At 43.3% G+C, this 18115-nt stretch overlaps 1 protein-coding gene across 1 annotated transcript in view; it reads right to left on the bottom strand.

Annotated features, from left to right (window-relative positions):
* LOC114553537 (copine-9) overlaps positions 1 to 18115 on the bottom strand; it is a 396447-nt gene that overhangs the window by 162925 nt on the left and 215407 nt on the right. Inside the window, 1 exon segment of the mRNA XM_028574744.1 lies at positions 16369 to 16432. Within this exon segment, the coding sequence (XP_028430545.1) occupies positions 16369 to 16432 (64 nt within the window).

Here is an 18115-nt window from a genome sequence, read left to right as displayed (position 1 = left end):
ACTCTTTACTCTTTGTTGCTGGAAGCACATTTCCGCTTTGGGTCCTGTTGCGTTCGTGGTGCAGTCACTGTTCTGCAACAGGTAATGCAGCGTGTTTATTTGTTTGTTACCTAAAGGCCTTGTTTGTGTTAGGATGGGCATTACAGCGTGTATTGTCTTTTGCAGTGTCTCCCAGACAAACCCGATCCTTCCTGTAACGGAACCGGGTTGAGTGTTGCTGCTGGTAGGTTGGACAAATCTTTCTCCTTTGAATATTTTAATGAATGAGTGTTTAATCTGCCGTTTTATTGTAGGCTCTGTGTAGCTGTACTATCGGCACTGTCGGTGTATTGGTGCGAAGCTCCCTGATGGGTATGTATTTTCTTTAATCATAAACAGTTACTGAATTTGGTTTGTTTGTGCATGCCAGGGTTGTAAAATTGCTTCGCTTGTGCTGGTATCCGCACTAGCCCCTCCCTTCCCTGCCACGCTGCGGGTTTGTCTCTACTGACTTCTGTTTCAACCACTGTCTGTTTCAACTACTGTAGCTACACAAGCTCACTCCAGGCGTTGAACGTCTCTAAGTGCCTCACAGCGCCAGGATCTGTTGCCCAAAGTGTCCGACAGGGCTGTATGTGATTGTGACAAGGACGATAGTTTTGCCTTTATTGGCTTGCCCGTGCATGCTAATAGGTGTATGGAGATTGGGTTTATGTTTATGGGTTTATTTGTTAAATTATGATTTAAGTGATTTTTGGTTAATTTATATTTCTTTTGTTTAAGTTCTGATAAAGACTCATTTCTGTTGAAATTCTATTTGTTAATCTTGGTTATTTTTGTTGGTTCTAGGCTGCTAGGATTAAGTGATTTTTGGTTTATTTCTGTTTAAGTTGTGATAAAGACTTATTTTGTTGAAACCTTATGGTTCATTTGTTATTTTGGTTGTTAAGCTCTAGGCAGCCATTAAGACACCTTTGCTGCCTAGATTTGCCTGAGATTGAAGTTGTTTTTCTATTTTTGGTTTATTGATTCATTTTTTCCCCCCCATTAACTGAAGTGTGTGTGTGTGTGTGTGTGTGTGTGTGTGTGTGTGTGTGTGTGTGTGTGTGTGTGTGTGTGTGTGTGTGTCAAGATGGCGGCAGGTTGCAGGTGGTGTGCGGGTTAACACCAGGGCTGCCGTTTTCATAAAATCTAAACAACCACACCCGTTGTAATTGCCATCGTTAATGCAATAGGTGCAGATATGATATATTGGCAACTTCTTTGGACTATGTGTTTGATCGCGACAATCAAGCGAACACACAAACAAGCATTGCTCACGGGGAGAATCTACCTGAAGCCGTTGCTACCTGACGATCCTTACCGTGAACATCTACCGGCAGAGGAGTTTACAAACCATGCCTTCCAGCAGTACATCCGTCCGCTGTCTCAACAACATTGGACGGCTTTCCAGATCCGTGAGAAAACGTTCAGGGACCGCTTGAACACCAGCCGGCAGCGCGAGCAGAAGTTTGTTTCCTCCAGCGATCCAGCAAAGTGGATAAAGCTCACAACACTGCTTATATATTCTTCAAGAACAGAGTTTTTACAGCGGAAAGCCACAGCGGTAAATCTTTCGGATTACAAATCCTGAAATACGTGGCAAGAGTCCTGAAGAAGTTCCCGCTGATACGGCCTCATCCCGAAGTTTTAACACAGACTACAACAGCTGACTGGATCCGCGAACAGCTGAGGTACCTGCGTGAAACAGTCTTGTCCTCCCTGGAGATGGGAGATGCAACCTATGGCCGGCGGAGCAAGAAGGTGAGCAGGAATAAACTCACACATCTTTGGCAGCATAAAAGATCTAAAGCGATTCAAATCATCCTTAATAATAGTGAGTATCCTGATCCTCCACCATGCCCTGATGACATTAAAATCCTAGAGACTTACTATAAAAAATAAAAAATGCCTAAATCAAAGGCGTAACGAAGATCTCCCACCCCCACCCTGGTACCTGAACATGCCGCCACCCAATCCAACGTTTTTTCCTGTAACAACCCACTTTACATATGAAGAGGTAAATGGCTTTCCCAACAACAAAGCCAGTGGCAAGGATGGTGTGACATACGAGACCCTTAAATCCACACAGTCATGTCAGATTTTAACAAAAATCTTTAGTGTCTGTCTTGAAAATAAAAGAGTACCAGATTCCTGGAAAGGAGCATTAGTACACCGTATTCCAAAAAAAGACAACATTCCTGAAGATCCATCAACATGGAAGGACATATCCCTCCTCCCAACCATCTACAAGGTATTTATGAAATGTATACTGGCCAGAGTCCTCCCTTGGCTGGTGGAGGCTGACATCTTATCCACCAAGCAAAAGGCATATATCAACAGGCAAGGTATGAACGAACATGTGTTTTGCCTAAAAACAGGAATTGATGACTTTAAGCATGAGTCCTGCAGATTGCACTTAGTCTTTTTAGACTTTAGAGATGCATTTGGGACTCTACCGCACAATGTCATGATCAGATCACTAGAGGAAATACAACTACCTCAACTGTTCATCGACATAGTGAAAGATGTGTACAGAGACTCCTTTATTGAAGTAATCTGTGGAAAACTGTTTACTCACCCAACACCACTTCAAATAGGCATTAAGACTGGCTGTCCATGAAGCGCAGTTAATTTTATAATTGCCATTAACCAATGGATAAAGTGGATGTGTCAGTGTGCCCCCCCTCATGCCATCTCCCCCAACCCAGTACAGGGCTATGCTGATGATGTCCAGATAGCCTCCAGAGATGAGAGCATAATTACAAACCTGCTCGCCAGGACGGATTCCTTTCTGGAATGGTCAGGTCTGGAGATCAAGGAGACAAAATGTGCTGTTCTGTACGAGAGGAGGAGTGGAGGGAATCGATGGTATCATTCAAAAACTGATAAATGCCCTGAGTTCACAATAGCATCAAAACCCATACGTGTATATTCTCTTCATGAGACATACAGCTACCTTGGACATAAAATCAACATTGCAGGAGAATGGAAGGAGCAAGTAAACACCATCTTGTCCGAGTTTACATCTAGACTGGACCTGATTGACTGTTGCCCCCTGCCTCTGACTATGAAGCTCGAGGCTATTAGACAGGTAGCACTGTCAAAAGTGCAACATCTGTTCTCCAACATTCACATCCAGCAGAAAGTTCTGAATGAAATGAATAATAAAATAGTGAGTTTTGTGCGAAAATGGTTTGGACTCAACACACACAGCACTCGTGACATTATCTTTCACCCCCAGTGGGAAGGGGGACTGGGAGTACCAAATATAGAGTGGATCTACACCAGCATGCGGATTTCCCATCTTCTGAACATGCTGAACAGCGACGATAAAGATGTGAGGGAGCTGGCTCGATCCTCCCTGTTCCTGGACTTAAGAAGACGCAAGGTCCCATTAGCCAGGGAGATCACTGTGTCCCACTCTTTCCTCAACAACTCTGCACTCAATGAGGACATTCTCACATTCACAGTAAAAGCCAGATTACAAGTCCTCCCTACCAGACTCAACCTCTCTATCTGGTCTCCCACAACTCAGGTCCCTCATTGCTTGCATCACACCCCAGAACATATCACTGAAACTCTGTCTCACATCCTAAATGGTTGCCATGCCTACAAAGGTAAGTACATAGCACGTCATGACAGACTAGTAGACCTCATAGTGAAAGACATATCAAACCACTTCCCTCCCTCAATAAGAATGTTCAAACATCATCAGGTAAAACCATCCATGTTCCCCCACTGCAGTAGTAATCCTAGTACTCTCTTACACCTGGTGGCCAATACACCAGATGTAGTTATTATCAACGAGGAGTCCAGGGAGGTGCATGTTTTAGAGGTGGGCTGCAGCTTTGATTCCAGCATGGAGGAGTCTTTCTACACCAAGGTAATTAAATACCAACCACTCCTAAACACCATCTCAGAGCTGGGCTATAGGTGCACACTACTAGTTTTCATATTTGGTAGCCTAGGAAACACACACAGGCTGGTAGTAAGAGGGCTGCAACAACTTGGGATGGCCAAAAAGAGGGCGAAACGGCTTGCAAGGTACTGCGCCATATCTGCTATTATTGGCAGCCGCCACATATGGCGGAGATGCTGCTACTTATATCCTTAAGAACTGAGTATTGTGCTATTTAGACCCTCGTGATTGAGTTTTGTGCTTGTTGAGTGATATTGTGAAAATATGCAGCGTGCCACTGGTCCATGAGTTGTCTTGTATTGTACTGCATCTGTAATATTTGTGTCCCTGTACTATTTTTCTTCATGTGGACATAAATAAATGGTCAAAATGTGTGTAAGGCCTCAGCACTTATTTCCCATATTTAGTAGGTCTGGTATTTTAAATAGTGTTTTAGTAATTGTATTAATAAAATCATTGTTTTTGACGGGACAACGTCTCTGGCTTCATGCATTAATCGAACCTGTGTGCTTTCTGTATTTTGGTGATTTAACTAGTCAAATCCTATTCTCGGGGTGAAATTCCCCGGGTGGCGTTGCTGGTGTTTTCCTTGGGTCTGACGGTTGAGCGGGCCAAAAAGGCACTCCACACCAAAAAGTCCCACTTGCCACGCTTTCATTTAACGTAGTGGAGTTTAAGGAAAATTCCGGTAGCTAGTAGGTAAGTACAGCCCTGTTTATCAGAGGAGTGTTGCGACGCAACAGGTCCCAACACAGACACTCCTGTTCGGTGGCCTTAGCTTCGCAATGTCTGCAGGTACACCACCAGTTCCCCAAAGTACGAGGCTGTGTTGCGGCATTGACTACCGGTAGCTCTCTCTCTCGTAGCCCTTTCACGGAGCTCCCGCAGCTCTTCGTTCGCTAAACTGTCTGTACACTTTGACTTTACCGAAAAGAGCGCTAAACTGTCTGTACACTTACAAAGTTCTCAATGCTTCTGTTAACATGTAGGGACCCTCATTATGCTACCGTTGAAGTTTGGTGATATTTTGAGCCTTTTTACCGGTACAAAATAGATTTATTTTTACTTTCCCTGTGCCGAATAATACTAGCCATCCTGCAGCTACACCGATTTCTAAATCTCTGTTAACGTTACGCGTACACAGTAACTGTTTATAAAAAGAGATAACAATGCCACCGGACATTAAACTTTACAAACACAAATGGCATAAAAGACAGCAACCCAGCTAGCTAACAGACTAAATGTTAGCTAGCTAGTTGATAGGTTCAGTTAGCTTAATGTTAGCTTGGGGTGTATCTACCTAATTATAACAGCAATTTGTACCAGCATTAAAGCGTTAAGCTTTACACTAATGTAACACCTTAACTGTGATAACACGTACTGCAAACACTAAATATACTTACATTTAAATTATACTTGTGCCATCAGCGATGCCGCTCCAACCATGGATGTCCCGCTTAGGTCCGCCATTGTTTTTTTTTAATGAGCCGGCAAAGGATTGTGGGTGATTTGGGAGCGCGAAAGACAGACAGTACGTCTGTCCAATCAGGAGGGTCCGTCCTCTCCTAGATAGGCCCTACCTTTTCTGGTAGAAGTTAATCTCGTGTTTTGTGATTTGTTGAAGTGTTTTCATATTTGCCGTTTTGTTTTCATATTTGCCGTTGTGTTTTATGATTTGCCGTCGTGTTTTCCTATTTGCCGTCGTGCTTTATGATTTATTGAAGTGTTTTCATATTTGCCGTTGTGTTTTCCTATTTGCCGTTGTGTTTTCCTATTGTCGTGTTTTCCTATTTGCTGTCGTGATTTGCACTTCAGGGCCACCGTAAACGGCGGAGCCTGCCTGTTGGCAGAAGCAGGGAGGAGCTCACAGAGCTGACAGACGGAGCTTGGAGTTAGATCAGGACTAATATGAGAAAATGGTTCAAGTTTGTGCCTTTCCAAATTGCGGCAACCAAATTCACCGTCTACAACCTCCGCAGCCGGGAGATTTTACGGTTGTGGCTGGTTGTACTTCAGCTCCTTTGATAACATTAGCTACATGAGAGATTTACCGTGTTTGCAGCAAACATTGACTTTACCGAAAAGAGCGTCAAGTCCCGGTATCTCCTTCTTACCATCCAGTGACATAGAGACAGAATTAGCTGGAGTGCCACAGTCAACTCCCAAGAAGGCGTCAAGCTGGACATCCAGCCAGTTTCAAAATAGTTCTTTCAAGTCCACAGAAGAAAAAAAACCTTACCCCGTCATGGACAGAGAAGAAGGCGACTGCTTTGTAAAATAGCCCCAGTTCCTCTGCTGGATAAGAGTGAACTGGTTGCTCAAGCCAGGTCACATAAGAGCATGTTCTAGGCCTAGGAAAAGAGTACTGAACTATTTTTTCTTTGTACACTTCAGACTATGTTGCAGCATGATTATGTATAAAACCACACACTGTACTGTACATACTTTACATTGATTGTGTCTAGATTGGCCTCCAGCACTACTGTCAGAAATCTAGGGGTTATTTTTGATCAGGATATATCCTTTAATGCCTATCTAAAACAAACCTCAAGAACAGCCTTTTTTCATCTTCGTAACATTGCCAAAATTAGGAATATCCTGTCTCAAAACAATGCTGAAAAACTAGTCCATGCATTTGTTACTTCAAGGCTGGACTATTGTAATTCCCTACTGTCAGGTTGCTCAAATAAGTCCCTTAAGACTCTCCAGCTGATCCAGAATGCTGCAGCATGTGTTCTCACAAGAACTAAGAAAAGAGATCATATGTCCCCTGTATTAGCTTCTCTGCATTGGCTTCCTGTAAAATACAGGATTGATTTTAAAATCCTTCTCCTGACCACAAAGCTCTAAATGGTCAAGCACCATCATATCTAGAAGAGCTCCTAATACCTTATTGTCCCAAGAATGCAGAGTTACTTGTGGTACCTAGAGTCTCTAAAAGTAGAATGGGAGCAAGAGCCTTTAGTTATCAGGCTCCTCTCCTAATGGAACCAGCTCCCAATCTGGGTTCGGGGGGCAGAAACTGTCATCTCATTCAAGAATAAACTTAAAACTCTCCTATTTGATAAAGCTTATAGTTAGGGAGTGAGGAGTTGCAGTGTCCACCTAACTGGCCCACCTGCTCCTCTTCATAATTGTTAGATTAATAACATATAACAAAAGTAGAGGGAGGTAGGCCAGCAAAGCCTGTATGTCCTGTCTCTCTTAGTTACGCTGTTATAGTTTTAGACTGCCGGGGGACGTCCTTCCTTCCTTTGACAGACTGAGCTGCTCTCTCCTCTCCCTTTCTATTACCATTTGTGTGCATCCCGTCCCAGAAATGCTTGTTAATCCTAGCTTCTGGGGAGTTTACTCCCCGGAGTCCGTATGTTTTTTTTTTTTTTTTTTTTTTTCACCCAGCGTATTTCCTTGGAGAACGTTGGCACCAAGATCCTGGTTGCAGCTGTCGCCGTGGTCCTGCTGCACTGAACCCTGCTGCTTCTGTTACGTCCATCCATGTTCTGCTGGGCCACGCTACATCCTGTAACGCCCTGCAGCGCTCTGATATGACATGAACTACTACGACTACCATTTGAAGTCACTGTTCCATTAATTTGACTATTATCGCCACTGTTCATCATATCCCCAACCGGCCCGTCAGACACCGCCTACCAAGAGCCTGGGTCTGTTCGAGGTTTCTTCCCAAGTGGGAGTTTTTCCTCGCCACTGTCGCACTGCTTGATCTTGAGGGAATTACTGTAATTGTTGGAATTGTTGGGGCTTTGTAAATTATAGTGTGGTCTAGACCTACTCTATCTGTAAAGTGTCTCGAGATAACTTGTTATGATTTGATACTATAAATAAAATTGAATTGAATTGTGATATTGTAATTTCCTTTTTGTTGAAGTAAAGACACAAAAGCACAAATGTAATGTGTATAGTTATATTATAAAACCACTGTAACAGACAGGTGCAGAAATATATTATAGAATTGTACAATGTACTTATTCTTACAATTTATTCTTACAATTTACTTATTCAACTTTACTTGTACAATATACATATTACTTTTTCCTAATGGAACTGTGCAATTGCTTTGTTTATTCCTAGTAATGGCAATACCAAGTATTACTAGAAATCATAGTTTGACTCAGAAAATGTCCTGCCTCTTTGAATCCTGTGTAACTTCCAGTTGTGGAGGGGTACTCTTTTGCTGATTGCTGCTATAACACAGGTAGGCAATGTTCTTCTGGTGCCAAGGCGCTCTCCTCTCAGAACCCACTCCAGAATAACCCGGTAGGCAACAAGTCTGCATTGGCTGGGGGGTGGGGGGGAGCTTTGGTTATTTCACTAAAGAAGTGAGGCATTTATTTATAGAGGGCTTTTCATCGTACTCAAAGACAATTTACAGTAAAAACCAGCACATATCACATTAAAAACATAATCAATAAAACCAACACATACAACAAAGATATTTAGAAGCAATTAAAACAATAAAAACAGTAACTATCAGGTGAGAAATGTAAGATTATTGTATGTGGAAAGCTAATCTGAAGAGGTGTGTTTTGATTAGTGTTTTGAATGTGTATTTACAACTAAAAACAAATGTACCTAACCAGAACAGGTTGTATGAGATCCCATTCCTTACAGCACAGGCTTTCTTCCTCGGTGGTCATTGCGATACAGTATCCACACGAGCACCACCACGTACCCGCATCAAGTGCAACCAGCCACAACTGTAAAATCTCCCGGCTGCGGAGGTTGTAGACGGTGAAAGCTCAAGCTCAAGTATCTCTTCATTTGGTTGCCGCAATTTGGAAAGGCACAAACTCGGAGCATTTTCTCATATAATCCTGATCTAACTCCAAGCTCCGTCTGTGAGCTCCTCCCTGCTTCTGCCGACAGGCAGGCTCCGCCGTTGCTAGGTTACCTATGCAAATGAGCTGCTGAACTCCTGAACTGCAGGTCAGTTCTGCTTCACTCTGGTGTCAGGTTACAGCCTGTTGATACATACTCATTACTATGGACAGGCAACGCCAGGTCGTTATATAGTTACGTTATTTTGATTTATTAATTTGTGTAGAGGTTACGATTTTGACGTTTTTTTCGTGTACACGCAACGACTTTTGAACGTGTACAGGTCACGCTTTTCAAACCTGCTCTGGGGGACGCAACAACGGGGAAATGAGGCGCCACACGCCGGCCACAACAACGGGATGGGGCCGCCTACTCGTGGGACGCAACAACGGGGAAATGAGGCGCCGCACGCCAGCCACAACAACAGGACGGGGCCGCCTACTCGCGGGACGCAACAACAGGGAAATGAGGCGCCGCACGCCGGCCACAACAACGGGACGGGGCCGCCTACTCGCGGGACGCAACAACGGGGAAATGAGGCGCCGGACACAACAACGGGACGGGGCCGCTTACTCGCGGGACAAAACAACGGGCGCAGGGGCACACAACAACGGGGGAATGAAACGCCACAACGGGGAAATAAAACGCCACAATAACAGGACGGTTATGGTTAGGAAAAAAGAAGAACGCGGGACGCGATCCCCGGTCTCCCGGGTGGAAGTCCTGTGTTTTCTGACCCATCCACCACCCCAACCAACCTCCTTGTGCGGCCTTTCGCCTTATCAATAGTACTCGCTACCGTCAGCATTCTGGGATCACAAAATATGCTTCCCATTAAAATGCATTGCTTTCAATTTTGTAATCGCCACACGAAAAAAACGCCACTTACGTGTCCTGTCCACGACTTAATAGATTACATAACGTAACTATATAACGAACTGCCATGAGACCTGGCTGGGACAGGACCTCGGCAAATCGTTTTTTTTGTGGAAAAAATGCATTTTGGAATATTGGGATGAGGTATGAGATAAGCACTCGATTGCTGAGGACTTGACCGGAAAGCAGGAAATAAACAGAGGTAAGATTAACACAACTTTTATGCCTTTCTGTCACATCTACTGCAGTCAAATTCGCTGTGTTCCCTCGTAAGGAATAACTGCACATGGCTAAGCACTTGTAATGGCATTTTGAACAGTTTAGAGGCTAAAAACACGTTTAAAACTTGCCCTGTTTAAGCCTTGTTTAAGACTGTTGGGTGCAAAATCTAGCAGGAGGATAACTCTGTGTAGGCGGCACAGTTTGTTTTTGTTATTCTCGCTACTGACAGTACTCCTGATTTACAAACAACAGAGCTACAGGTTGAAATCGACCGGAATTCTCCTTTAAATTCGGGAATTGTTGTTTGTTTATTCAAAGTCAAAGAAAGTCCAAAGTAGTGCTACTTTGCACATTTTTGTGGGTCTGAGGTGTATATCACATTTTAGCTGCCAAAGCTCCACTGTTCTCTGTCTCTGGTCCTCAGGGTGAGTGGCCAGCGCCTAGAGCGGCAAAAGCCAATGTATGCTTCTTTTACCTATATATTTAACAATATATTTTGCATTTCTAATCCAAGCAACGCCAAACTTGGCACTGCACTTACTCGCGCCGGTAGCAAGACACCTGTCAAGTTTGAAATCCATCGGACTAACGGTTTGAGAGATATGCGTATAACACACAGACAGACAGACAGACATTCCTGCAATTTATAGATAGATAGATAGATTGTAGCCTACTTACAGTAACGAGCGTAGCGGTATCTTTCCCTGTCAGGTACATGTGCTGCGTGTCAGTGTCGTCCTCTGAGTGTGTGTGCAGCGCGGGCATCACGTTTATAGAGTACCTTAACTCAATTTGAGCATTCTGAAGCGCCATGAAACAAAGACAAAGAACCGTAACTGATGTTACTTGTTAACTGATGCCTTGGCTTTTCTACGGCTTTTGAAGTTACGGCAAAGACAACACACAATTTTCTCCCCAAAACAATATAATTGATTTAAGATATTTGGCCACATGATAAAGCAGATCTTTAATGTTCCAAAAATGACAATAACTCATTTTCGACCAAAATTGAGTTACGGTCTTTTCGCTTGGGCTGAATAGTGGCTGCAATATCCTATTCACTTGACCCAGATGAAAGGATCCAGCTATAGTTGCATTAACGAGGATGTCACAGCAGTTTCATGCAGCGATCAGCTGAGGATCACAGTTACACTGAGGGGGTACTATCTGCAGTGGAAAACTCAATAGAGAAAAGCACATGGTACCAAAAGTGAGTTGAGTCGATTTGAGTCTAACCATGCAATAGAAATGAGGCATAAGAGTTTAGAATGCATAATTAGCTTATTTTCATCTAGCCATCTGGCCTGAAACCTGGATTTGAATAAGATGCACAGGTTTGCACAGAAATTGGTGAAGAAGAAAACGGTTTAAAAGATATAATATGGAATATTTCTGCAATAAAATTTCTATAAACGACTATACCTGTTATATATTTTTAAGTTATGCACTTATCCAACAATGTTCAAATCCAAAATGAATCCAAAAATGCCATGGAATGTGTTGAGCATGTCAATAAGGTCATATAACCTTTAACCCCTCTAGTTAAGATAACTTTCATCACAACACATCACCAGATGATAGATTAGAGGGTAATTGTAAATCATACAATGTCACAGAATTATAATCAGTAGCAGTAATACAGATTTTTTTTTTCTTGATTACAAGCTACTTTGCAACACAGTGATACAGTAAAGACCTAATTTATTGATATAACTGATTTCAAGATCGATCCAATTAGTAGTTTGAGCTAACACCACAAATATAATCTAAGTAATTATGTTGGAAAAACATTCATTAGAATGACATATCAATAAATGTTAATAAACGTAACGCGAATAAAACTTTAATACATGGACTAGTCCGTGACCAGATACATTTTCATTGACAATGGTGGTTAACAATAAAGACAACTCCCAAGATTCACAGCTCACTTTTCATTGCATGTGTATCAGGGCTGCCAACTCTCACGCATTGACCGCTCTCATGCCACGCATATCACCCACACCAGGAAATGGACCCACAAATGTTCAACTCAGGTAAGTAGAAGATCAATGGTTTTATTAGAGCACTAATAAAACTTACAGGCAACGGTGTCCAAGCAACGACAGGCAAAGGGAAATCTGAAAAACAAGCAGTAGTCAAAAAATCCAAGGGAATCAGAAACTCAGGAACACAGGAAACAGGGAAAAATGCTTGACGGCTGCAGACAAGGAAAACAGATGATCTCGCACAGGAGTAAGGATACACAAGAAATACACAAGACGGGGGATAATGAGACGCAGGTGCAACACATAGGGGCGGGGACGCAGGCGGGAAGGAGAACAAAGACCAGGAGTCAACAGATTTGAAATGAGACAAGAAGGTAAGTTTCAAAATAAAACAGGAAATGGAAAACTAACAGAAAACACGAAACTAAAACAAAAACTTGACACAGAGACGAGACATGACAGTACCCCTCCCTTAAAGGCCGACTCCAGACAGCCCAGGATCTTCACGGTGTTGCTAGTGGAACTCACATATAAGCTCAGGATCTCATATGTTGCTGGCTGACACCCAGGACCTTTCTTCGGGCCCGTACCCCTCCCAGTCCACAAGGTATTGTCTTCTGACAGCAAGAAGCCTCTTCACGGTATAGACAGGGCCTCCATCAATGATGTGCGGAGGAGGGGGAGCCTTAGGCACCAGCTGACTCTCTTGAACAGCTTTCACACGGCTCAGATGGAAGGTCGGATGAAACCTCATGGTCCTAGGTAACTTCAGTCTCACAGCAACAGGGTTAATAACTTTATTGACAGGAAATGGACCAATGAACCGGGGTGCCAACTTACGGCTCTCAACGCGAAGGGGAAGATCCCGGGTAGCCAGCCATACTCTCTGTATAGGTTGGAGCCTTGGACCTCCAGCGATCTGCAGGCTTCTTGTATAACAAAACTTGTGTAGAAGGACCTGATCCACGTCCGCCGACACCGGCGAACCAATGCTTGGGCTGAGGGAACTCCCACCTCCTGTTCCAGAGCCGGGGGGTTGGTATCCATACACACACTGGAAAGGAGTGAGGCCGGTGGAGGAGTAGGGCAGCATATTCCACCCAAATTAGCTGTTTGCTCCAACTGGCAGGATTCCTGGAAGACAGGCAGCGAAGGCCCACCTCACACATGGTTGATCCCCTCAGACTGGCCATTTGATTGGGGGTTGTAACTAGAAGACAAACTCACAGAAGGTTGCAGAATGCCTTCCAGAAACGAGAGATGAACTTGGGGCCCCGATCAGACACGACATCTCTAGGAAGTCCATGCAACCTGAATACATGATGAAGCATAACCTCTGCCATCTCCTTGATGGAAGGGAGTTTAGGTAGAGAAACAAAGTGAACCATCTTGGAAAATCTATCAACAAACCTGTGACGAAGTCCAGAGATATATCTGACCAGGGTCGAGAGGGCACAGGGAGGGGATGGAGTAATCCCGCTGGTGGCTGATAAGATTTGTTTTGAGCACACACAAGGCAGGCCACCACGTACTCCTTCACAGATTCTCCAACAGCAGGCCACCAGAACAGCTGAACCACGAAGGTAGTTCTCTTGACTTGCGGATGACAGGACAGAGAGCTAGAATGGGCCCAGTGGATGACCGGTGACCTAAGCTCGGGAGGGACAAACGGACAGCCGACCGGGACAGGTAGGTCAACAGTAGCTCGTTTAACCCTCTCCTCAACCTCCCACGAGACAGCACCCACAACACAGGATACTGGGAGGATGGTTTCTTCGGACTTGGGGGACGAGTCTGAGTTAGTCTAGACAACACATCGGGTTTGACATTCTTGGAACCAGGACGATATGACAGGGTAACATTGAACCGGTTGAAAAACAGGGCCCACCTGGCTTGACGAGAGTTCAGTTGTTTGGCAGATTGTAGATACTCCAGATTCTTGTGGCGCGTCCAAACCAAGAATGGGTGCTCCGCCCCCTCCAACCAGTGTCTCCACTTCCAGCTCCACCTTGACTGCCAGCAGCTCCCGGTTACCCACATCGTAATTTCTTTCTGCAGGGGACAGTTTACGGGAGACAAAAGTACAAGGATGTAGCTTACCATCCGTGGGAAGGTGTTGAGAGATGACTGCACCCAGGCCGACATTGGAGGCATCTACCTCCACCACGAACTGTCGACCGGGGTCAGGTAAAATCAGAACTGGAACCATCACAAAACGCTCCTTGAGTCCACCCGAGAATTCCACTCGAACCTAATCTTGGATGAGGTAAATTCATGTAATGGAGCAGCAACAGAACTGAAGTTTCTGACAAACTTTCTATAGAAATTAGCAAACCCCAGAATACGTTGAACCTCTTTGCGGTTGGTGGAAACAGGCCAATCCTTGACCGCTTTGACTTTCTCTGGATCCATGCTCACTTCTCGCTCGGCCACCACATATCCCAGAAAGGACACCCTGGGAACATGAAACTCACATTTCTCTGCCTTAACAAACAGTTGGAGAACCCTTGGAGTCGAACCTCTCTCTTTCACAACGCTTGTCAACCTTAATTGCCAGAGCTTCTGTCCTCCCATATTTTAGTTGGCGGAGTCCATCTTAGTGGCGAGATCGTTCTATCACGCACACCAGGAAATGGACCCACAAATCTCAACTCAGGTAAGTAGAAGATCAATGGTTTTATTAGAGCACTATTAAAACTTACAGCCAACAGTGTCCAAGTAACGACAGGCAAAGGGAAATCCAAAAAACAAGCAGTAGTCAAAAAATCCAAGGGAATCAGGAACACAGGAAACAGGGAAAAATGCTCGAAGGCGGCACACAAGGAAGTAAGGGGAAGACTGAACTTAAATACACAAGACAGGAAGGACAATGAGATGCAGGTGCTACACATAGGGGCGGGGACAGGTAATCCAACAGGCGGAAAGGAGGACAAAGACCAGGAAGTCAACAGATCTGAAATGAGACGAGAAGTAAGTTTCAAAACAGAAAATGGAAAACTAACAGAAAACACGAAACAAACTAAAATAAAAACTTGACACAGAGACGAGACATGACAATGCATTAATTTTTTCATGCAATAAACAACAAATGCATAACTGGTCATGTTGCGGCATAAACTGTAAAGGGAAAGCTCAAATGATATTGTAACACATTGAAAATGTCAATGTTAAAGTTGCATAAATTAAATTAATCAATGTTATCCTTCAGTGGTTTGCTGACATTTTCATTGTAATCCTGTTCAGATAACCACGTCAAATCTAATATCTCAACTAAATTGAAAAGTTGGCAGCCTGTGTATATAGTAACTAAGAAAGTTACACTTTATTTATATAGCACTTTTAAAAACACACAGTTACAAAGTGCTTCACACACATGCACAATACCTATGAAGAAATAAATAAGAACACATAAATTACAAAATACAAATTCTATTTAATATACAGCATAAAGGGGGTGCAGCCTTTTACATAAAGGCTAATGTATAAAGGTGGTTTAAGGTTTTTAAAAGAGGCTTAAAACAGGCCAGAGATATAGCTTTAGTTATTGTTATAATTTAAATATATTCTTCAGTTTGACATGGGTTGAGAGTTTGTGAGGTGTACAGTTCATTTCTTTTTAGTTACGTTTTTCCCGTACACACTGCAGGCAGTTTTTATACTTTTATACTTTTTAATCTAGATGTTAGGCATCTAGATTAAATCTAATGTCTAGGTTGTTATTATACCTAAAACCTTAAAACTGATATATTGAAATAAAACTAACCAGACAGAGGCATTTGTACAGGAAATCCAACAGGCCTCATGAACCATAACTAATAAATGTGAATGTAAACTTTAAGTTCTGAAGCCCTCAAGGACTCTGCAGTATACCATCACCACTGCTATAGCTATAGTGACTTTCACCTTCCTCACATTTATATGCATGATATAGTATGAGGAAGGTAAAACTTAATTATGTGTATACATTACAGCAAACTGCTTCAAATACTTAACAACATGGATGGAATTTCATATGCTCGCATTCAAATGTGCATACTATATGTGTGTGTGTGTGTGTGTGTGTGTGTGTGTGTGTGTGTGTGTGTGTGTGTGTGTGTGTGTGTGTGTGTGTGCGTGCGTGCGTGCGTGCGTGCGCGTGCCAGCGTGTGGGCTTGCACGTGCTTTTCTCTTTGATTGGAGTGTCCAATTATTTACCCACCACAGCAAGAAAAAGTGAACTGTGAAAGACTGGATACATAATTTATGAGCTCATGATCACTCAACATCACTTTGAAAAGTATAAATTCACTTTTCCTCCACTTGATGCAAATAAAGAAATAATTCTGTCTGTGTGCTCATTTCAATTCACTTGGCAAAGTTAAAAATGTAAACACAGAACGTTACTGTCATGAATTCAGACTGTAGTGCTTCTCTTTCTGACCTCTGTCTTGGACTGTTTATATTACAGTGTGTGTGTGTGTGTGTGTGCCTTGAGCAACAGTGTCCTGAGTATGATGTGATACTAACCCGGCAGTTACTGAGCTCCTCAGCTGAGAAGATGATGGTCCCACACTTCTTCCCGGGAATCCCACTGAGAGATACAGAGAGAGAGAGAGAGACAGGGAAGCTGAGGAACAATAGAGCAATAAAAAAAGGCCTCAAAACACTTTACAGGTTGAGTAATTCTAGACCACACTATAATTTACAAAGACCCAACAATTCCAGTATTCCCCCAAGAGCAAGCATTTAGTGGTGAGGAAAAACTCCCTTTTAGGCAGAAACCTCAAGTGGTGCGGAAAACTTCCTTTTAGGGAGAAACCTTGGACAGACCCAGGATCTTGGTATGCGGCGTCTGACAGTGCTGGTTGGGGGTGCAGGGCGTAGCATGATGTAGCAGGGTTTAGCAGGGTGTAGCAGGGCATAGCAGGGTGTATTAGGGCATAGCAGGACCACGGTGACAGCTGCAACCATGATTTTACCCTAATCCAAGGAAAATTGCAGGGTGAAAAAACATAAGGAATCTGGGGAATAAGCTCCCCAGAGCTAAGTTAGTAACAAGCACTTCTGGGACGGATGGAAAGAGAGAAGAGAGAGGAGCTCAGTCTGTCAAAGGAATTCCCCCGACAGTCTAAAACTATAACAGTATTACTAAGAGCTGGTCCAAAGCAAACCTGAGCAAGCTCTATAAGGGTTGGTAGATGAATCTGACGACTATGAAATGATCAGACGATCTGGAAGTCTCTCTCGCCCAGTGCCAGCGGAGGATCACTCTCTCAAGTCGGACCCCATTTTTTCACCACTACACCTCCCTGTTTGGTCCACCCACGGTGCTGTTAGCACCCAGTCTTCATTCCCTCATCCGCTTTTCTCCCCTACTAAGTGGATTGTCAGTGATTCCATTATCAGGAGCGTACATTTCTTCAATGCAGCTACACACTGTCTTCCCAGTGCCACGGTCACTGTCACCTGGGAAAAACTCTGGGATCTATTGCCTTCACTCCCGACTTCCATAAAAAGGATCATTGTCCATGTGTAATGGGTGTGACGTCATGGCCCTGTTGAGGGCGGAGGTTATTTAGGGACACCGGTAAGTTGCGCTCTCTCTCTCTCTTTGTCTCTATCGACCCGCAAAGTCAGGAAGTGCAACGGGGTGTACATGTGCGACGGCCAAACATTTTGCCTTGTGGTAGGTGCCGTTTTCATTTAAACCTCTACAGCATAAGAAGTGTAAGAAAAGTTGTTTGATTAGGAAATGCATTTGTTTTCATAGAGTGCAGAAGACTGCAGTGACAGAATACAGGTTGCCATAGGCTATAGGTGCGCTGTAAAACAAATCCAGTCAGCTGTTCAGATGAGCCCAAACTTGGAGCGGAGATAATGATTGTAAGTTATGAACCGTGAAATCTATTAAATATAGTAGAATATAATTGAGATGTTCAGTGTGTTTTTGTTTTTTCTTTCTAGTACCGGTCAAAACGACATTAAAACATACTGCTGGTCTGAATGAAACGTAAATGACTTAAAGGTACGGCAGACTGTCCGACGATTTTATGAATTATTTATTATTTATACTGTGTCCTAAAATATGCTGAAAAATGGACTAATATTGTTTTGATTTGTTATAGGTCTGTTTTTGAATGCAATATTGTCTGTCATTGTTTTTTCCCCACCCTTATTTATAGTAACGGGCAATTATTAGTACAATTGGTTTTCTTTCTTAGTTGGGTTTGTTCGTTTTATTTCATTTTTATTATTATTATTATTCTTATTATTA

The sequence above is a fragment of the Perca flavescens genome, chromosome 4 (genome assembly GCF_004354835.1).
Source record: "Perca flavescens isolate YP-PL-M2 chromosome 4, PFLA_1.0, whole genome shotgun sequence".
Lineage (NCBI taxonomy): Eukaryota > Metazoa > Chordata > Actinopteri > Perciformes > Percidae > Perca > Perca flavescens.
Note: the sequence above shows the minus strand (reverse complement) of the source record. Positions and strands in the feature narration are given on the sequence as shown.